Genomic DNA, 22956 nt, shown 5'->3' with positions numbered 1-22956 from the left:
CTTTAAGAGTCAACTCCGACACACACGTGGTCATTCTGCCGTTTCCTGTTTTGAGTTCGTAACGGAGAGCCGCAGACAGAAGCGCACTAGCATCCCACATAAACAATCTATTACAAAGCTGTTACCATTCCCAGAGACTTGACGGATCATTTCATAACATTATTCTGCTTTAAAGCAGGATTCGCCGGCGGGCAGATTTGTAAGTACTGATACCTCAAACAAACAACAGAAGTATGTAAATGAAGGCGCATACTTTTTCTTTACATGTTTTTTTTTTGATAGCACGGGGTGTATAGGTGAATGTATTCAATGAAGCTACATTGTTTTGATTTGATCTATTTTTATAGGTGAATGTGGCTAGCTGGTTTAACGCATTAAACTCTATTTTCCATTTCTATTTGAGACCTTTTTTACACTGGAAAACACTCAGTGACTTCCCCTTTGTTCTAACTGTATGGTTTTGTGTTTTCATTACTATGTAAACTGTAAACAAATGCTTTTAAGCACAACAGGCTGTGCTGTGCTGAAGAATAGGCTCATTCTGGTTGTCTGTATTTTCAGAAACAAAGACCTCACTGAATGCCCAACCATTGTTATTTATAACAATCAACTGTAGAAGAGCTTTCACACCATTGCTCAGGATTTTGAGTTAGAGGTAAGAAGTGTGTGTTTTTACCATCATTGTGAATTAGATCTGATTGACAAAGTATTACAGCTTTTAATCAGTGCAGATGACAGTTAGTTAAAACCAAAGTCATAACATGGTATGTTCTTTTATCAAATCATACTTCATATCCAATCTAAGTTTTTTTCTCTCCAAAATATGGAGGTTTTTTGTGATTTATGTGGATACATTTACATATATGCATTTGGCAGACGCTTTTATCCAAAGCGACTTACAGTGCACTTATTACAGGGACAATCCCCCCGGAACAACCTGGAGTTAAGTGCCTTACTCAAGGACACAATGGTGGTGGCTGTGGGGTTAGAACCTGTGACCTTCTGATTAACAGCCCTGTGCTTTAGCTACTATGCCACCACCACTCCATAATTGCTTATGTGGTACTGAAATTTGCTCTGACAGACAGACAGACAGACAGACAGACTGATTGATTGATTGATTGATTGATTGATTGATTGATTGATTGATTGATTGATTGACTGATTGATTGATTGATTGATTGTTGCCGGGGACTTTAACAAAGCCAACTTCAAAACAATCGCTCCAAAATACCACCAACACATAAAGTTCAACACATGAGGGTACCGGGTTTTAGACCATTGTTACTCTCCGGGATGGCTACAAATCCCTCCCCCGCCCCCCATTTGGCAAATCGGACCATTCTTCCGTTCTACTTCTACCTGCTTACAGGCAGAAACTAAAACGGGAAGCACCCACCCTCAGAACGGTCCAGTGCTGGTCGGACCAATCAGACTCTGCGCTACAAGACTGTTTTGATCACGCGGACTGGGAGATGTTCCGGTCCGCCTCTGATGACGACATCGAGGTTTACGCTGACAGCGTAACGTGTTTCATCAGGAAGTGCGTAGAGGGCGTTGTTCCGACCAAAACTATACGGATATACCCCAACCAGAAACCATGGGTTAACGGCGAGGTTCACGCGGCACTCACTGCGCGGACCTCCGCTTTTAATTCTTCTAACACGGAGGAGCGTAAACAAGCCAGTTATGCCCTCCGTAACACTATCAGTGCAGCTAAACGCCAGTACAGGCACAAACTTGAAAGTCAGTTCAACACCACTGACTCCAGAAGTATGTGGCAGGGAATTAACACAATCACGGACTACAAACGGAATAAAGTCTCCGCCATGAACACCGCTGCATCTCTCCCGGACGAACTTAATACATTTTATGCTCGTTTTGAGGACAGTAACACCGCCCTCGCGGAGAGAGCACTCGCGGCTGACGCTACAGAGGTTGGTTCACTCTCCGTCTCTGTTGTGGATGTAACCCGATCCTTCCGACGGGTGAACATCCGTAAAGCTGCAGGTCCAGACGGCATTCCGGGCCGCGTCATCAGAGCTTGCGCGAATCAACTGGCTGGTGTTTTTACGGACATTTTCAATCTGTCCCTCTCCCTGTCTGTAGTCCCCACATGCTTCAAAACATCAACCATTGTGCCTGTACCGAAGCAAGCTACAATCACTTGCTTAAATGACTGGCGTCCTGTTGCTCTGACCCCCATCATCAGCAAATGCTTTGAGAGGTTAATCAGAGATTACATCTGCTCTGTTCTGCCCCCCTCTTTGGACCCATTGCAGTTTGCCTACCGCAACAACCGCTCCACTGATGATGCCATTGCATCTACACTACACACTGCTCTCTCCCATCTGGAAAAAAGGAACACATATGTGAGAATGCTGTTTGTAGACTACAGCTCAGCATTCAACACCATAGTGCCTTCCAAGCTTGATGAGAAACTCCGGGCTCTGGGCTTAAACAGCTCGCTGTGCAGCTGGATCCTGGATTTCCTGTCAGGCAGACATCAGGTGGTTAGAATGGGCAGCAACATCTCGCTCATCACTGACCCTCAACACTGGAGCCCCACAGGGCTGTGTTCTCAGCCCACTCCTGTATTCCCTGTACACACATGACTGTGTGGCAACACATAGCTCCAATGCCATCATTAAGTTTGCTGACGATACAACGGTGGTAGGTCTGATCACTGACAATGATGAAACAGCCTACAGAGAGGAGGTGCACACTCTGACACGCTGGTGTCAGGAGCACAACCTCTCCCTCAACGTCAGTAAAACCAAGGAGCTTGTTGTGGATTTCAGGAAGAAAGACGGAGAACACAGCCCCATCACCATTAATGGAGCACCGGTAGAGAGAGTCAGCAGCTTCAAGTTCCTCGGTGTCCACATCACTGAATAACTCACATGGTCCATCCACACTGAGGCCGTTGTGAAGAAGGCTCACCAGCGCCTCTTCTTCCTGAGACGGCTGAGGAAGTTTGGAATGAATCACCACATCCTCACACGGTTCTACACCAGTACTGTAGAGAGCATCCTGACTGGCTGCATCACCGCCTGGTACGGCAATAGCACCGCCCACAACTGCAAAGCCCTGCAAAGGGTGGTGCGAACTGCCAGGAACATCATCGGAGGTGAGCTTCCCTCCCTCCAGGACATATACACCAGGCGGTGTGTGAAAAAAGCTCGGAGGATCATCAGAGACTCCAGTCACCAGTCATGGGCTTTTCTCACTGCTACCATCAGGCAGGCGGTATCGCAGCATCAGGACCCGCACCAGCCGACTACATGACAGCTTCTTCCCCCAAGCAATCAGACTGTTGAACACTTGATCTATCAGGATCAGTAATTAGCACTGCACTTTATTAATCTATAATCTCACACTGGACTGTCAACATATTCTCCTCAATATACTACTTCATATATATATATATATGTTTCATATACTCCTTACTTATTGTATTGCATATTGTGTATTCTATATTGTATTCTATATTGTGTGTATTGTATATAATTATTGTGTTGTGTAAGTATGTGTACATTTGATATGTAAATTGTTTTGTGTAAGTATGTTGTTTATTGTAATTGGTATATGTCTCGTCACTGTCATGACTGCTATGTTGCTCGGAACTGCACACAAGAATTTCACCTACTGTTGCACTTGTGTACATGGTAGTGTGACAATAAAGTGATTTGATTTGATTTTGATTTGATAGATATACAGACAGATAGATAGGGATTGATGGATAGATGGAATGATGGATGGACAGATGATAGATAGACAGCAGGGGCGTGTCTAGGGGGAGGCTGGGGGAGGCAGTGCCTTCCCTAGGATAAGCTCTGCCTCCCCTGAGAATTTGAGAAATAATCTGTCCATCTGATGATAAATTACAATTTAAAAGTGGATTGTTTTGTGCATATTTTTCCATCGCTAGCAGATCATGAGTGAGGTCTGACACAACAAAAATCCAGTTTTGGCGCTGTTTCACAGTACGCGCGAGCTCGGCGTACACGCTCAGAAAAAGTGCATTATGTCAGAACAGAACGCCAATGAAATGTTTACCTGGCAGAGCTTTAAAGCACGAGCAAACAATGAACTTTTGTGATTGCGAATAAGTGCAGTGTCCTGTGAGTGTAACTCTACCGCTGCATTAACATATGATGTGAATGTACGTCGAGTTTTCGGGGACTGATCGAGGCGCCAGAACTGCAGCTGATAGAATGTGCGGCGATGAGAAAGCAGTGTGCAGTGCACTGTATGCGGCGCACGAGCAGCGCGAGATGTTTTCACATATGCTGCGTTACTTTGTAGGCTAACTGATCCGCGGCTGTACTGTACCAGAAACACATAGGCATACTCACTATTTTTTTTATTTCAAATCCAGAAGTTATCAACAACTTTTATTAAAAAAAAAAAAGTTTTGTCAGCATTGCTATTCTCTTTGTACACATATACACTCTTTAATAGACGTATTCACGTTAAAACCCAATTTAATCAACGTATTCAATGCATTACTTCTATACAGATGTATATATTAATTTGCTCGAGCAATTAAGTGGAAAAATATTTAACCATGTATTTATATTAAAATCGCAAACATTTTAAATTAAAACTTAAAATTGACAAAAACAGCAGACTCATACCTTTTCTTTTGCATTTCAATTTTAATACAATAAATCTTGCATTTCACAAAGAACTTGTTTTTCCACCTCCACGAATGAGACTAGAGTCGTTCATTATCCCGCCTTGTTGAGGTTTAGTTTTCCTTGCTTTACCCCGGTCTTAAAGTAAAAATGAGACTGTGAAAAATAGTAGTATTTAATTAAATACATTTATCTAAGTCTATTTTGACTATAGGTCTCAAAACTCCTCCAGTTGCCCCTTAAATAAAAAACGAACAGTCCTAACTAGAACGTTCATTAAAAAAAATGCTGCATTCTCACCCCTCTCTGAAGATCAATGCTGCATTCAAGGAAGAGAGATTTGGTCATTTTGGCACACGAAAAGAACATCACAAAAGGTCTGGACATGAACCAGTTTGTTTCTGAATTTGCCAAGACTAGCCGCAGACTGGTCCTGTAGACAGGATACACTGGATGTACTACAATAGTTCACAAAAAGGGTAAAATAATAATAATAAAAAAAAAAGTTATGTTGCCTCTGCTAATCATATCATTTCAATTCTAATAGTTTCACAAAAATAGCTTTTATTTCAACTCTCTAGGTCTCCTGACCCCCTGTTGCCTAATATGTTATGTTTTCTTTTATATAGGCCTACTGTTTACTGTTATTCATTTAGCAGACACTTTTATCCAAAGCCACTTACAACCAGAGAATAACATTAAAATACTGTTCTCATACCGTTCAAATGAGCATATCAAACATTTTTACCTGGGTCCGCATTCACAAAGAATCTTATAAGAGGCTACAAGTAGCTTCATAACTTTAGACTCCTAATGTGTTTTACTAAGAGTAATTCACGAAGCATTTTAGCCCTAAAAGTAGCACCTAAGTCTGGAACAGCTTAGAAGAAGAAACAAATTAATTGACCTCTGGTCTATACAAACGTGACTTCAGATTCATTTATAACTCTCTCGTCTCGGTTGCCTACTCGTGTAGCACGTCTTCTCACAAGCAAACACCTGTCACTCATCACCAGGCAATCACCGTGATCTGATATATGAATCTGTCAATAATAATATCATCATCATATTATTAATGTTGACCTGGTTTAACTAACATTTATGTGATAGCCCTGTAGTCTAATACGGGCCCTGTGCCTATCTCTTGGTTCCTGGTTAAGAAAAAGATATGCACTAAAACAGATTGTGTGTAGTATAGCTTAATTTTGCGCCGATTATTTCAATAGTTTATGTTGCCCCCCCAAACATGATATCCTGGTAACCCCTCTGATAGACAGGCAGTTGGATAGACAGACAGACAGATATACAGATAGATAGATAGATAGATAGATAGATAGATAGATAGATATAAAGACAGATAGAGGGATAGATGGATGGATAGACAGATATAAAGACAGATAGAGGGATAGATGGATGGATGGATGGATAGATATACAGATAGAGGGATAAAAGGATGGATGGATAGACAGATAGAGGGATGGATGGATAGATATAAAGACAGATAGAGGGATAGATGGATGGATTGTTAGACAGATAGAGGGATAGATGATGGATGGATGGATGGATAGATAGACAGATAGAGGGATAAAAGGATGGATGGATGGATGGATAGACAGATAGAGGGATAGATGGATGGATAGATAGATATACAGATGGATAGACAGATATAAAGACAGACAGACAGATATACAGATAGATAGATAGATAGATAGATATAAAGACAGATAGAGGGATAGATGGATGGATAGACAGATATAAAGACAGATAGAGGGATAGATGGATGGATGGATAGACAGATAGAGGGATAGATGGATGGATAGACAGATATAAAGACAGATAGAGGGATAGATGGATGGATGGATGGATAGAGGGATAAAAGGATGGATGGATGGATAGACAGATAGAGGGATGGATGGATAGATAGATATAAAGACAGATAGAGGGATAGATAGATGGATGGATAGACAGATATAAAGACAGATAGAGGGATAGATGGATGGATGGATGGATAGATAGACAGATAGAGGGATAAAAGGATGGATGGATAGACAGTTAGAGGGATGGATGGATAGATAGATATAAAGACAGATAGAGGGATAGATGGATGGATGGATAGACAGATAGAGGGATAGATGGATGGATAGATAGATATACAGATGGATAGATAGATAGATAGATAGATAGATATACGGATGGGTGGATATAAAGATGGATAGAATAGATATATAGACAGACAGATATAAAGATGGATAGACAGACAGATGATAGATAGACAGGCAGTTGGATAGACAGACAGACATATGGATATAAAGACAGACAGACAGATATATATATAGAGGGATAGAAAGATAGAGGGATAGACAGACGATATATAGATATACAGACAGATAGAGGGATAGACAGACAGATGGAAAGACAGACAGATAGATGAGTAGACAGATGGACAGACAAGTAAATAGCTATATGTAATATAGATTGCAACCCCTTGAAAGGATTAGCACACCCAAAAATGAAAAGTCTCTCATTGACTCACATTTAAGCCATCCCAGATGTGTATGACTTCTTCATCAGAACGGAAATATAGATTTTTATAAGCACATTTCAGCTCCGTTTGTCCATTCAATGCAAGCGAATGGGTGCCATTACACTGCTGGATATTTGACGGTCCAAAAGGCATATTTAGACAGCATAAAAATAATCCAACTCAAGTCGATCAATGAATGTCTTCTGAAGCAAATCGATAGAAACTCGACCCATCACGTAGTTGTCACGTGACACAAACCTATCGATTTGCTATAGAAGACATTAATTGATCGAGTCGTGTGGACCATCAAACAGCCAGCAGCATCATGGCACCCATTCGCTTTCATTATATGGGCAGAAAGAGCTGAAATGTACTTGTAAAAATCTTCACTTTGGTCGTGCTGAAGAAGGAAAGTAATACACATCTGGGATGGCTTAAAAGTGAGTCAATCCTGAGAGAATGATACATTTTGGATGAACTATTCCTTTAACTTTGATGCTTTGTTTGAACAGTCAGGGGAGATTGAACAGAAGACTGTGGTATGTCAGCAATAAAGACGGAAGATGCGGCCAATGGCAAGAGTGTCGCTAACGGAGGAGTCGTCGTTTCTGAAGAGGCCGGAGTTACAATCCTCCGGTATATGTGACACTATTTCAACTAATGAATATTTGTTCCAGTAAGAAACTTTCTTAAGTGCGATTCAATGTATGGATTCTTGAATTGAGTTCATTGTTGTATGTGAACTGGATTAAAACCCCACAGGCCTACAGACCTTTCAGAGATGTTGGCAGCAGGAACTAAAGAAGTTCACGAGAAGGCAGAAAACACGGCGTTTGTCAAAGATTTTTTGAGGGGACGAATCCGCAAGGAGCTTTTTAAGGTAAATTGACATGGCCGTTTAACACAACAGATTTGAAAGACAACATGAAACTGTTTTTGACTAAAATGAGGTGTTGATCTGCGTTTGTCCTGCCAGCTTGGCCACGTGGCTTTATACTTCACGTACTCTGCCATGGAAGAAGAAATCGAGAGAAATAAAGATCACCCTCACTTCGCTCCACTCTACTTCCCCAATGAACTCCACCGGCGGGACGCTCTGGCACAGGATCTGGAGTATTACTGTGGTGATGACTGGCAAAACCAGATCAGCTGCTCTCCCGCCACTCAGCGCTACGTGGACCGTATTCACCAGGTCGGCCAGGACGACCCTGCGCTTTTAGTTGCTCACGCTTACACACGCTATATGGGCGACCTGTCGGGTGGTCAGGTGCTGAGGAAGGTGGCCCAGCGTGCTATGAAGCTGCCACCGACTGGAGAAGGGCTGAACTTCTACGAGTTTAATGGTATTCACAGCGCCAAGGCCTTTAAACAGCTGTACCGCAGCCGCATGAATGAGCTGGACCTCGACACGGACACCAAAGAGAAGATTGTGGAGGAAGCTAACCGAGCTTTTTACTTCAATATGGAGGTGAGGAGGTGGTTTAAGGGGATTGCATCATTTTACTCCCCAATTTCCAGTCTTACATCATTAGTATACTAGGATAAGATTGTATACCCATTTTGCCTAACATCATAACATAGAAATGAAATACAGATAAACCATATAAATGCAAACGAACCATACATGATGTAACAAAGAACCCAAACTAAAGTCTACATTAAAAAAATGATCCCCTTATCTCCCCAAACTGGAATCCCAATTCCCACTGCTTAGTAAGTCCTCGTGGTGGCACGGTTACTCGCCTCAATCCGGGTGGCAGAGGACGAGTCTCAGTTGCCTCCGCTTGTGAGAGCGTCAATCCGGCTCATGCTACTCTCCACGATCCACATACAACTCGCCACACGCCCCATTGAGAGCGAGAACCACTAATCACAACCATGAGGAGGTTACCCCATGTGGCTCTACCCTCCCTAGCAACCGGGCCAATTTGGTTGCTTAGGAGACCTGGCTGGAGTCACTCAGCACGCTCTTGATTCGAACTCACGACTCCAGGGGAGATAGTCAGCGTCAATACTCGCTGAGCTACATTTTTAAATATTAATTGAACAATGAATTGGTGTTGTTGGTGTGTAAATGTTTGGGGTTGTATGTTATTGGCTCTACCACCTGTGGCTCAGGTGGTAGAGCGGGTCGGCCACTAATCACAGGGTTGGTGTTTCGAATCCCGGCCCACACGATTCCACATGCCGAAGTGTCCTTGGGCAAGACACTGAACCCCAAGTTGCTCCCAATGGCAGGCTAGCACCTTACATAGCAGCTCTGCCATCATTGGTGTGTGTGTGTGTGTGTGTGTGTGTGTGTGTGTGTGTGTGTGTGTGTGTGTGTTGGTGAATGAGTCACAGTGTAAAGCGCTTTCGTAACCTGTAAAGTTAAAAAAGGCGCTACATAAGTGCAGACCATTTGCCATATTTACCCCAATTTGCATAAACTTAAATAACCTCATTTTTAGATGTTGTGTCAAGTACAAAAGAACGTACATTGTGAATAACTCGTCTCAAGACGTCTGCGTTCAGTCGTATTCTGGCTGTTTTTAGGTCAAGAACAGGTACTGTGTGAACGGCCCCTTTTTCTGCGATTCTTCACTAACACTGAATTAATTCAATAATGGGAATATGTAATCACACATTCATTAAATGGGTTCAAAAGAAAGCGGGAGAGCGTTGTATCCCCTCTCTCAGACTGATACATTTGGCTGAACTTGACATGACGCTTAATACGAGTTGTGTTTCCAGTGATGATGTAATTACAGATTACAGTCTTGAGTTTCATTCGTCAGCAGTGCCCACATCGGATTAGAGATCAGTTTTCAAATTAAATGGACAAGACTAGATCAAAACAATCCATTATCTCACATCTCTAACATGCTTTCATACAGCACGATTGATTGTTCGCTACGAGGTGTGAGCCTCTCTCTAGTTTAATGTGATTGTGCAACACTGCGTTTGACGTCAACTCTCAAATGTCCTCAACATTCAGTCATTGTACAATACCTTTGAGGTCAATGTAACTGTTAATGTCTTCTTGTCTTGACTCATTTTGTGTAGGTTTTTGGAGAACTTGAGGAAGTTGGAAAGACTCTTCAGGATGATGTTTTGGATGCAGCACCTGTTCATAGTGACATGGAAGGAGACACCAGCCAGTGTCCTTACCACGCTGCAAAAATGGGTAAATATTGCAATTTGATCCATACAGCAATTACACCTTAAAGCTTAAGGGGATGTTCCCTGTTCAAACAAGTTAAGCCCAATCGACAGCATTTGCAACTAATTGTTGATTACCACAAAAATGTGAAATCCCTCATTTATTAAAGAAATGAAGGAAAACATCTGGGTTACAGTGAGGCGTTTACAATGGATATATATATACACTCACCTAAAGGATTATTAGGAACACCATACTAATACTGTGTTTGACCCCCTTTCGCCATCAGAACTGCCTTAATTCTACGTGACATTGATTCAACAAGGTGCTGAAAGCATTCTTTAGAAATGTTGGCCCATATTGATAGGATAGCATCTTGCAGTTGATGGAGATTTGTGGGATGCACACCCAGGGCACGAAGCTCCCATTCCACCACATCCCAAAGATGCTCTATTGGGTTGAGATCTGGTGACTGTGGGGGCCATTTTAGTACAGTGAACTCATTGTCATGTTCAAGAAACCAATTTGAAATGATTCGAGCTTTGTGACATGGTGCATTATCCTGCTGGAAGTCAGAGGATGGGTACCCGGTGGGGTCTTCTGCTGTTGTAGCCCATCCGCCTCAAGGTTGTGCGTGTTGTGGCTTCACAAATGCTTTGCTGCATACCTCGGTTGTAACGAGTGGTTATTTCAGGCAAAGTTGCTCTTCTATCAGCTTGAATCAGTCGGCCTATTCTCCTCTGACCTCTAGCATCAACAAGGCATTTTCACCCACAGGACTGCCGCATACTGGATGTTTTTCCCTTTTCACACCATTCTTTGTAAACCCTAGAAATGGTTGTGCGTGAAAATCCCAGTAACTGAGCAGATTGTGAAATACTCAGACCGGCCCGTCTGGCACCAACAACCATGCCACGCTCAAAATTGCTTAAATCACCTTTCTTTCCCATTCTGACATTCAGTTTGGAGTTCAGGAGATTCTCTTGACCAGGACCACACCCCTAAATGCATTGAAGCAACTGCCATGTGATTGATTGATTAGATAATTGCATTAATGAGAAATTGAACAGGTGTTCCTAATAATCCTTTAGGTGAGTGTATATATATATGTTGCCAGACCATAAACATTAAAATACACACCGTTCCTAAAGTATAGCCACAAGACTAGAGATGGACCGATAATCGGTCTGACTGATATTTTTAACCGATAGTTACACTTTTCCATTTAATCGGTTATCGGTACTTTAATATCTGGTTTACCGATAAACTTGGACACAAAAGACTTCACATTTGAAGTTAGGAGCCTTGAACAAGTTTATATTGCGACTAAAACTAGTCAAATTAAATGTTTGTAGACTGTGACTGTCTCAGTTCATGTTCCGAAAAGCAGAAATAAACAAATAATTAAATTCGGTTATGTATATCGGTTATCGGACACTTAAACGCAAAAATATCAGTATCATATCGGTCATTAAAAAACAATATTATAACTTCAATGTCATGAAAACATGACAATGATAAACACAGTTCCGGTTAGCGATTTTAATCATGTAAACATACTGTATGTAATGTTTAATGTATTTTAATGTTCATGAACTGGCCCCATTCACGTCCATTGTAAGCGCCCTACTGTAACAACGATTAAAAAAAATAAACGATTGATGAGTCTAAATTTTTTGGGGGGTAATAAATATTATGCCACTAATGATTTCGATAGAGCTAAACTTTTATTTAGGGATGCACCTATGAATCGGCTGCCGATATGTATCGTCAAATTATTGACCGAATTAATATATTATAAATTGGTTTATTTATAATGAATTAGTAAGTCTGTAAATTTCAATGAAAAATCCAGAAATAATAATAGCCACAATATGTAGAAGGATTGGCACTCCTAAGAATATAGATAGACCGATATATTTATATATATATCGGTTTGACCGATTAATCGGTGCCGATAGTTGCTAATTTAGTAAATATTAAATAAAGAGCATTGAAACGGAGCTGTTGTTATTTCAAAATAAGAGTCTCTGGTGTGTTTCAGGCTTGTTTAGTCGGCCAATTAATCGGTTATCGGCCTTTTCCACCAGCAACGTTATCGGTATCGGCAAAATCCAATATCGGTCAACCTCCACCTAAGAACATTTAATGTATCATTTATATGGCGGTTTCAGGGTTTGCGCTTATTAATACGACTCGCCTCTTCATTAAAGTATCTTTAAGGAAATGGTATGAAAGGACATATAAATAACTAAAACACCTATCTATATATGATTGTACCAGCACAACTGTAGTTGCTAATTCATTCTGGGTTGTCAGGTTTCACAATTTCACTCTGTGCATTTGTAAACCCTGAGTTATCGTTCTCTTGTGCATATTTACAAGGTGTATAACATGTATAAGATAAGTTCAGCATATGATACATTAATTGTTAATGAGGTAAACATTGAGTTAATGATTGGTTGTCTTTTGCTAAAAACAACATTATTCACAGTATATACACTGATGAGCCAAAACATTATGACCACCTGCCTAAGGCTGTGGGTTGTCGAAACAGTCACAACCCACAGAGGCATGGACTCCACAAGACCTCTGAAGGTGTCCTGTGGTATCTGGCACCAAGACATCAGCAGCTGATCCTTCAAGTCCTGTAAGTTGGGAGGTGGAGCCGCCATGGATCGGACTTGTTGGTCCAACACATCCCACAGATGCTGAATCGGATTGAGATTTGGTGAATTTGAAGGCCAAGGCGACACCTTGAACTCTTCATCATGTTCCTCAAACCATTCCCGAACAATGTGTGCAGTGTGGCAGGACGCATTATCCTGCTGAAAGAGGCCACTGCCATCAGGGATTACCATTGCCGTGAAGGGGTGTACCTGGTCTGCAATGATGTTTAGGTAGGTGGCACGTGACACCCACGTGAATGGCCAGACCCAGAGCCTTGCCATTTTAGAGATGCTCTGACCCAGTTGTCTGGCCATAACAATCTGGCTCTTGTCAAAGTCGCTCAGGTCTTTACTCCTGCCCATTTCTCGACATGTGGCCTTGTTAGGAGATGATCAACGTTATTCGCTTCACTTGTGAGTGGTCATAATGTTTTGGCTTATTGGTGTACATTTAAAGTGTGAAACGTGGGGTTAAAAAAAGATGTTGACCCAGAGTTATGTGTAAAATGTGCAAAAAACCTAAATGATTCCCCTCATATAACGTGTTATAAGAATAGTGGTATAGTAATACATCTACTCGTTCTCTCTTTATTTCAGCTGCCAGTGGAGGATCAACGTATATTTGCCAGACGGCCATGACTGTGCTCAAAAAACCCTCCGCTCAAGTCATATTGGCTGCCTGGATCGCCGTCTTAGCCGGATTGGCTGCTTGGTACCTCATGTGACCTCATATGACCAAATTAGAGGAGGAGAGGGTCAGATATTAAAACATTCGTGCTTTAAAATTGTGAGCCATTCCACACCTTGAACCATTTTCCTTTTAGTGTGACCAATTTGACCTTTAGTTCTCGGGTACATTCAATGTATAATAGTGACTTATTAACATACACTCTTTAATGAAGGATAGCATAGTTTAGCATTTTGTTGTAACAGTCTTTATCGATTACTTTTTAACCTGTCTGTGATTATGAAATATGAAGTTAACGGTTGAGAGGTGCAGAAAAAGGCAGGATGTCATCTTGGGCCCAAAAAATATTCTTCGCAAGTACGTAAACGGAAGTGCTTCTGGCTAACCGAGCTCTATATCACGTGATTTGATGTGCTATAGCGGGAATTAGTGCATCATTTAATTTAACTTCAATTACTTACTACTTAACTTAATTCAACTACTGCCATTACTGCACTTCAACTGCACGCTTGCAAAGTGTTTGCCATGCATTTTGCGGACTTGTGAAGTATATTTCTAACTATATGATATCATAAAGGTTTTTACTACAAGGACATCGTTGGATGGGCCCATTTGTCAGGCCATTTTAAATTGCAATATGCAACGCATAAATGCACCGTTTAAAACAAAGAAACACATTGCATCTGCAGTGCGGACTACTGCAATGCCAGTTCACTTTATTTGCAGGCGAAATGGTTAATGAAGAAAAGCCTTTACAAAGAGGTTTAGAATTGAAGAAGAATTGCACATTATTATATTTGATCACATCTTGTTTATAGAACCAGATTTCTGTTATTTGTCTTCATTGATGGCCAGTTATCTGAACCAGAATCAGCGGTTTTGATCGATATTGGCTTTTTTAATAGCTGATGCCAAAATCTATATCTAGAGAACAGGATTAGGCTGATATTTGCCTATAATACAATTTACAGATAAATAATTAGATGGACATAATTTGTTTTTTTTACACAATATTTACTCAAAAGCAGGGGCAATGTAAAAATGTCAACATAATACAGTTGTGGCGGGGCGGGTCCGGGTCGTGATTCTGCACACCCGACCCCTAATCAGGCTAATCAAGCCTTGGAGAGGGATAAAGGCCGACTGGAGACTGCAGTGGGACAGAGAGAGAGATTTACAGACACCTGTGTGTGTTTGTCTTTTTGTTTCGTTTTCCATTAAACAATTATTTATATTGTCAATCCGGTTATCGCCTCCTCCTTGCCCATTTTAATCCCTTTACACTGATGCCGAAATCCGGGAAGGAGGAGGGATGCGCCGTAGTAGAGTCCTCGCCACTACCATCCACCCCAATGGAGCAGCCGTGGCCATCCACCAGAGGACGACCGCGAGGGGAGGAGGGGCTCCCAACCAACCACCTGGAGCGGTTACCGCTGCCAGGGACAGGGGAGACCCCTACCGTCCACCAAAAATGTGGCGGGGCATTTCATCCACTAGGGGCTGGAGGTCTGCCTCCGATTCGTTCGGGAGGCTGTCGTCCATCAGAGGGCAGAGGAGTGGCCGAGAACCAAGCTACATCGGAGAACCGGCGAGTACGTGTTTTTGGAATTAATGGAAAGGAGGAGGCGAGAACCGGCTTGACGATATAAATACGTTTAATAAGAAACTTAAACAAAAAGACAAACACACACACAGGTGTCGGACAGCTGTTGCAGCTTCCAGTCGGCCTTTATCCCTGTCGGAGGCTTGATTAGCCTGATTAGGGGCCGCGTGTGCGGAATCACGACCCCGCCCACCCTCCGTCCTGCCACATTAGTGTATATAATACAATTTAACAACCCAAAAATTGCTGAATTTAAATGAACACTTACTTGCCTTATTTACTAGAAATTCAGTATACAGTAAATATATTGGAAAATCTGTCGAAGATTGGAACCAACGAAGGCTCAATTATTGGCCGATGCAGTTTTTCTTAAAATGGCAGAAAAATCTGCTCGTCCGATACTTCCGTCTATTACCTTCACCAATAATCGTTAGATATTTTTGTGTGTTTCAGTGCAATTCAAACAAGGGAACAACACTGAAAGGGAGTATAACTACACAGCAAATGTGTTTTTGTCTTGTTTTTCAGTCTACATTTACTTTTATTCATTTGGCAGATGCTTTTGTCAAAAGCGACTTACAGAAGAGGTCGACATTGTAAGCGAATCATCTTAAGGAGACAGTGGTACGAAAAGTGCTGTATTACAGTTTCACCAGCATCACAATCGTATTCAAAACAGATTAAAGTGCAACAAGAATTGTGTTTTGTGACTGGTTAAGTGCTCATGGAAAAGCCATTTTTTGGGAAGTTGGGAAGGTCATTCCACCAACGTGTATGATGAAACTGAAAGTCCGGGAAACACTTGTTGTGTTGGTACAACAAGGCGCCGTTCCTTAGCCGAGGACCGCAGGCTTCTGGTGCGAATGTAGCTCTGCAGAAATGATTTAAGGTATGCAGTCTAAACATAAAGATAAATGTATTTGTACTTATATTTTTTAACACCACAGCATGTGCAATGTTCACCAAAGCACTGTGAGATGATGCACAAGGAAAGGGTCACAGTTTTGAGTGTCTGGCCTTATTTACTGAGGCTTGCGTATTTAAATGCACATTTAACAAAGTATTTTTCTTAGATGTTCAGAAAGTGTGCACTAGTCCAGTGTGTGCAGAGTGTTTCAGAAATGTATAGTTTTATATAAGAACTAACACAATCACTTCATTGTTCTGATAAATACTGTTGTTTAAAAATGTCCCATGTATAACCAGAAAGTTTGTACTGTATGTTCATGGCTTGGAATTTGTGAACCAAAGGAAATGTTACTTGCAATGTAGAATTCTACATTACCGATTACGGTATTGGAACAGGTCGCAATGTATTTAAAGTGTTTTGCAACTGGATTGCTTTGAGTTCTCATATGGTAGCTTATTGTGTCTTTGGGGGTTGCTTCAAAGCACTTAGAGATGACAGAAATTGAGTGGTGTACAGTGTTTTTCCTTTAGTAAATCCTTTTGAAACATTCTCCATAGCGTAATATTTATTTTAAAACTTTGTGGCAGAACAGCTTGACATTTGGTGGTATAAAACCTGATATATTTCCCTCCATGACTAGGTTTAGAATGGCATACTACCAAACGAAGACCATTTCTGCAGTATGTATACAAAGCTCGCTAAATGAAAAATGCAATGCAGTGAGGTCAACCAATGAGCCAGTTTACATGCACACCAGTATGCTGATAACTCCCCAAAATCAGCTTATTTAACAGTAATGTGATTTTAAATAATCGAGTTATTCTCTGCTTTTGATATCAGTATGCAACGGGTCATCCGCACGACACTTGCGTTCATTAGATAAGCCGGTAACAACGCTGTTAAAGGTGTTTGCATGCAACGTTAAATCTGGGTAATGGTTAAAAAGTCTACCCGTGTCGTTCTGTTTTTCATAAGCCGTTTATGACCGTACACGGATCAAGGACATCCGTTAAATGCATTTACTTGACCACACACATTGTCGGCTTATTAAGCATAACCGATGTTAGATTATCTACATGCACGCTCTTATGATTACATCTAAGGTCACTGTAACGTAGTTCAATGGAAAGGAGGAGGCGAGAACCGGCTTGACAATGTAAATAATATTTTAATTAACAACTTAAACAAAAGACAAACACACACACACGACGGACATGTCCGTAAATGATCTCTCTCTCCCGCACGATCCTCTGCAGTCGACCTTTATCTCTCTCGGAGGCTTGATTAGCCTAATCGGGACCGGTGTGTAGGATCACGACCCGGCCCCGCTCTCCGCCCTGCCACATTTCTCCCTCGTTCTCTCAGGCTGGGGAGCCCCCAGCATGACGTACGCCCCCCCCCTTCCCTAGGGGAGGGCGTGCCCTAAGCCCTGTCTGCCGGTAGGTCATCCCCGTCTACCTGGACGAGAGAGGGAAACAGAAATAATTAAACTGGGGGGGTACAAGCCGCAGCTTGTTCCTCGGCCACTTCTCCACCGGACGACAGCCGCGCCTCTCCGGGAGGATCATAGGCAGTCCTCCAGCCCCTGGCAGATGGAACGCCCCGCCACGTTCTCGGGGAACAAAAGGGGTCTCCCCCGCTCCAGGCGGTCGGCAGCGAGCCCCTCCCTGCTCGCGGTCTCGAACCCCACTGCGTTTCAGCGGCTGGTAGGCGACTCCTATGCCCCTGGCAGCGGCCCTGACAGCTCCAGGCGGTCGGTTATGAGCCCCTTCTTCCCTCGCGGTCATCGTCAGCTTCCAGGCAGCTGGGCTCCTCGTCCCCCGGCAGATGGCCGCGGCTGCTCAGTTGGAGTGGATGGTAGTGGCGAGAACTCTACTACGGCGTATCCCTCCTCCTTCCCGGGTTTCGGCACCAGCGTAACGTAGTTCAAGGGAAAGGAGGCGGCAAGAACCGGCTTGACAATGTAAATATTTACATTGTTCTCTGAGGCTTGATTAGCCTAATACGAGACCGGGTGTGTAGGATCACGACCCGGCCCCGCTCTCCGCCCTGCCACAGTCATGTAGACACTGTTCCTTTATCACGGTAATGTCATAAACAGAAACAGTGCATGCATGAACCGATCTACACCCATATGGTTTTGCAAGTAAAACCAGCGTTCTGAGCGGCTTATCCAATGTTTGCAATTCTATTTGTGGTTATCAGTGTATTAATGTGCATGTAAATGCCCTCAGTGTAGCATACTTCTGTTTATCATTGCATACTATTTTTAAAATGTAGTATGCATGCACAGCCTATGTTCACCTCATCAGGTTTAATGAGATCATTTCAAACCGCTGTCACTTCCCTTACGAGTATTAAATTCACAACTGCAATATATTCAATATGTGTTTAATATTTTATCGTCAATTAAACTATATTATTTCCACCACACTCCATACATCCAAAAACCACATACATGATCTTTTATTAATTATTCCAGAATTATTTTTACAGCACATTAAATGTTTTAATATCAACAGCTGTCTATGTACAATACTAATGAGGCAGATGGATTAAATATAACGGTCAGTGTTGTATCGCATAGAATGCGCCTAGCATGAACACCAATATTAGCTGACCCTAAATATTACCTGCATTATCAGCAGCAATCTATAGGCACTCTTGACCACCGATACACAAAAACTGGGACTTTATAGATGTTACCGGGGCATTTCTCTATTTGAGAATCATAATCAGATTTTCCAAAACATATTTAAGTATAACCTTTAACCTGGGAAACAATCATACCAAAGATGAGAGCTATTGTAGAAATTGGCGTTACGTCTGATATCGTACGGCTCTGGTAAGTATATATGTGTGGTCATCTTCCTCTGGGGTTTGTAGGGACGTTCTCTTAAACGTCAATAATAAGATCTCCTCATAGTTTTCATTCACAGTTTCTGAGCAGGTGAGTTCGATACGTGACTGGTCCACAGCAGAAGTCTTGTGTTGTCCTGTCTGTATGTCTTCAGATTGTGCAGTTGACATAAATCTGCGCTAGCAAGGCCTCATCTCTCAACTTCCAGTGGATCTTTTGCCTATAAAACAATAACACAAGAATGAATCAACGATATCCAGTCTAACAAGACCACTGTTCATGTCCTTCGGGTCATTTTTTTACCTGTATTGCAAACCATTTAAAATGCATAAATTCTTGATTAGTGTATAACGGCACTAAGGAAGGGGGCCTTTAGTGCCGTTATACACTAATCAAGAATTTATGCGTTTTAAATGGTTTGCAATATAGGTATCAATGCAATTGATGATACTCACTCTGTATGTGTTTTTGTGTGTGGATTTGTGCATGTGCACAAAAAAGATGCAGTAACCAGTGGAGCAGGTGGGGGGGCGCTAGAGAACAGTATGGGGCTAGGGGCTAATTTGAAATATTTTAGGTCAAATTTAATTCATAGATGAACAAAAAAAAAAAAACGGATTTAAAACTGTATAACATCCAGAAAGTCAGAAGATGAAATGTCTGAACTGGTTCTCCCCATACGGGTCAAATTGTTATTTCCCTTAAACAATTATATACAAACGTTTCTTTTTTTATTTGGTTTGTTTTGAAGGTCTTGACAAAAAAATTGAACGATGTTTAGTTACAGCACCAAACACTATGCAGAATTTAAAATGTATTCTTTACCCGTCCTGGGACAAAAATGTACTCCTAAGACAATAGGAGAGAGTTAAAACATCTCCTTTTGAGTTTCACAGCAGACAGACAGGTTTGGAACAACAGGGTGAGTAAATAACACAAGTTGTATTTTTGGGTGAACTGTCTCTTTAAGACTAAACAAAAAAAAAATCAATAGACCCTAGAATTGATTCAATAATGGTAATAAGTTAACTGTCCACAGACAACCACAAACCAGTTAGAGGACCTGAATATTGTGAGATGCTGAAAGCAATTTTCGCCATACGACAGACTGAAATAGGCCACGCCTCCACACCTTCAAACACACTCCCCCTCTCAAAGACTCCGCCCTCAATTGACAAGTCAGCAATTCAAAGGGGGCAGGGCATTTCTGATTGGCCAGTAATATTTCCAAACCCAGGTTTGCAGTGAAGTCTGATTTTAAAACAGGACAGCCTACCTGGTCTGTGGCTGTCAGGAAGAGCTATACATTCTCTTTAACGTTGGAGAAAAAGCCCTCGTCTCTATGTTCATGCCCCTCGTCTGGCCTGTTCTGCCCTGTCTCAGTCTGTTTACTGCCCCCCTCCTGGACAGAGACAAGTATTGTGAAATTCAGGCTCACTGGCTTTAATATAACGGCCCCAGATTCTACGGTTACGCTGTGCCAGTAATGACAGTACAGTACCTGCAGTGGTGCTGGTCACGCCGTTGACGGTTCCCTCAACATCCGTCTCGTCCTCTGCGTAGCTCATCAAGAGCGCTCTCTGTCTGTCGGTCAACATCCTGGACAGAAATGAAAGACGATATTAGGTTTGGTTACTGCGACACTATGTGCACTAAACAACCCATGCTGTGGGATGAAGTTTGCGGATAAGAAGATTCTCACTTGGGGATTCTGATCTTCATGTGGACGTAGTGGTCGCCGTAACCATAGCCGCTGACCCGCGGGATTCCTTTACCGGACAACCGGATCCTCTGGTCGGTCTGGATTCCAGCTGGGATCTATGCAAGATTTCACAGGGGTCAAAAACTCATTTGATGTTTTATAGAGTTGGGCACCAAGAACTGGTTCGAGTTTTTAATCGACTAAAATGTTTTGAAACGGTTTTGACGCATCTGCATTCTTAGCCAGATCCGAAACATTTATGCCCTCAACCAATGTTTGGGAAAAGAGCCTTTCAAAATCTGAGATGCTAATTTATGGATAATTATCCTATTGCTCAGTTCATGAATATTAATTAGGACATGAAGATATTGTGCATACGGACATGTACAGCCACGGCCAAAAGTATTGGCAGTGACAAATGTGGTGAAGTTTGCTGCTTCAGTGTTTGTAGATTATGTTTTCACATGTTTCTATGGTATACTGGAAAACAATGATGAGCATTTCATTGAGTTTTAAAGGCTTTTATTGGCAAAAACATTCAATATATGCAAAGAGTCAATATTTAAAGTGTTGACCCTTGTTCTTCATAACCTCTGCAATTCTCTGCTGGATATCAGCTTCTGGGCCAAATCCTGACTGATGATCCATTCTTGCTTTATTAGTGCTCAGAGTTGGTCACAATTTGTGGGCTTCTGCTTGTCCACTCCGCTTTGAGGATTGACCACAGGTTTTCTATGGGATTAAGATCAGGGGGTTGTCTGTCCACGGATCCAAAATCTCAATGTAATGATCTCAGAGCCACTTCAGTATCACCCTTGTCTTGTGACATGGTGCTCCATCATGCTGGAAAATGCACGGATCATCACCAAATTGCTCCTGGATCGTTGGGAGAAGTTGCTCTTGCAGGACGTTTGGATACCATTCTTTATTCATGGCAGTGATTTTGGGCAGGATTGTGAGCGAGCCCACTCCCTGTGATGAAAAGCAACCCCACATATGGATGGTCTCAGGATGCATCACTGTTGGCATGACACAGGACTCATGGTAGCGTTCACCTTTTCTTCTCCGGACTATCGATTATCCAGATGTCCCAAGCAGTCGGAAGGGGGCTTCATCAGAGAAAATATCTTTGCACCAGTCTTCAGCTGTCCAATCCTTGTACTTCCTGCAGAATTTCAGTCTGTCCTTGATGTTGTTCTTGGAGAGAAGTGGCTTCTTTGCTGCCCTTCTTGACACCGGGCCATTGTCCAAAAGTCTTCGCCTCACGGTGCGTGCAGATGCACTCACACCAACCTGCTGCCAATATTGAGCTCTGCACTGGTGGTGACACGATACCGTAGCTGACTCCTCAGGAGGAGACGGTCCTGGTGCTTGCTGGACAATCTGGGACGTCCTGAAGACTTCTTCACTGCAGTTGAACCTCTCTCCTTGAAGTTCTTGATGATCCGGTAAATGGTTCTTTAAGGTGCAATATTCTTTGCAGCAATTTCCTTGCATGTGAGGCCATTTTGATGCAAACGATGATGGCTGCATGTCTTTCTTTAGAGGAAACCATTGCTAACAAGAACACAATGATTGGAAGCACTACTTCCCTCCTTTTATAGCGATCAGTCTGCTACTATAATTCAATCAGAATGATCGAGTAGTTCTCGTTCACACTTTCCCATGTGCTGCTGATATGATTAGTGAAATTATGTTAGCTGGTCATTTTGTGCCAGGGCCCAAAAACAGTGAAATTTGGGTTTTTGTGATAGTTAATTTTTTTGCAAATGAAGCTTTTTGCAATTATTTAAAATGCATCTGATCACTCCGCACAATAATCTAGAAACAATGTGAATCAACACCACAACAACTGAAGCAGAAAACACAAAATTGATGTCACTGCCAATACTTTCGGCCATGGCTGTATTAAATTCAATGAGCTGAGCCTTCACCATAGTAGGATTCTTAAAGTTTGTAATTGGGGTATTCATTAACTCAACTTGACATTGTTAATAAAATAATCATTATTGTAAAGCAGAATCTGAATCATCGGAATATGTAAATTCCAACCTAATATACAGTTTAACAATATTAAACATTTTATAAAAGCCAAAAAAATTTAAGGAATCGTTGAGGAATCAGAACCGGAAATGTCTTATGATTCCCAACCATAGGCATTTAATAAAACAGGAACATTATTAATTGTCCTCAAAATCAACAACGTAACTGACGGGTC

General features: G+C 41.9%; 2 protein-coding genes across 3 annotated transcripts in view; one reads left to right on the top strand and one right to left on the bottom strand.

The window, feature by feature from the left end:
- Positions 1-53: 53 nt before the first annotated feature.
- On the top strand, positions 54-18537 carry LOC127653205 (heme oxygenase 2-like). Its single transcript, XM_052139807.1, has 7 exons — positions 54-199; positions 562-655; positions 7677-7800; positions 7927-8044; positions 8141-8632; positions 10210-10330; positions 13573-18537. Exons 3-7 carry the CDS (start codon positions 7706-7708, stop codon positions 13698-13700), a joined length of 954 nt encoding a protein of 317 aa, XP_051995767.1. The 5' UTR covers positions 54-199; positions 562-655; positions 7677-7705; the 3' UTR covers positions 13701-18537.
- Positions 18538-18567: 30 nt separating this feature from the next.
- LOC127653200 (dnaJ homolog subfamily A member 3, mitochondrial-like) overlaps positions 18568-22956 on the bottom strand; it is a 10370-nt gene continuing 5981 nt past the window's right edge. Inside the window, exons 9-12 of one of the 2 annotated variants that reach the window (XR_007971780.1) lie at positions 20739-20854; positions 20538-20635; positions 20313-20438; positions 18568-19256 (exon numbers count right to left, since the gene is read on the bottom strand). Coding sequence is in view for 1 of the 2 variants with exons in the window: in XM_052139792.1 (XP_051995752.1) it covers positions 19234-19256; positions 20538-20635; positions 20739-20854 (237 nt within the window). In the remaining variant the exon portion in view is untranslated. The remainder of the gene's footprint in view (positions 19257-20312; positions 20439-20537; positions 20636-20738; positions 20855-22956) is intronic. The other variant, XM_052139792.1, reaches the window with a different exon arrangement.

Source organism: Xyrauchen texanus, chromosome 12 (genome assembly GCF_025860055.1).
Source record: "Xyrauchen texanus isolate HMW12.3.18 chromosome 12, RBS_HiC_50CHRs, whole genome shotgun sequence".
NCBI classification, from domain to species: domain Eukaryota; kingdom Metazoa; phylum Chordata; class Actinopteri; order Cypriniformes; family Catostomidae; genus Xyrauchen; species Xyrauchen texanus.
Note: the sequence above shows the minus strand (reverse complement) of the source record. Positions and strands in the feature narration are given on the sequence as shown.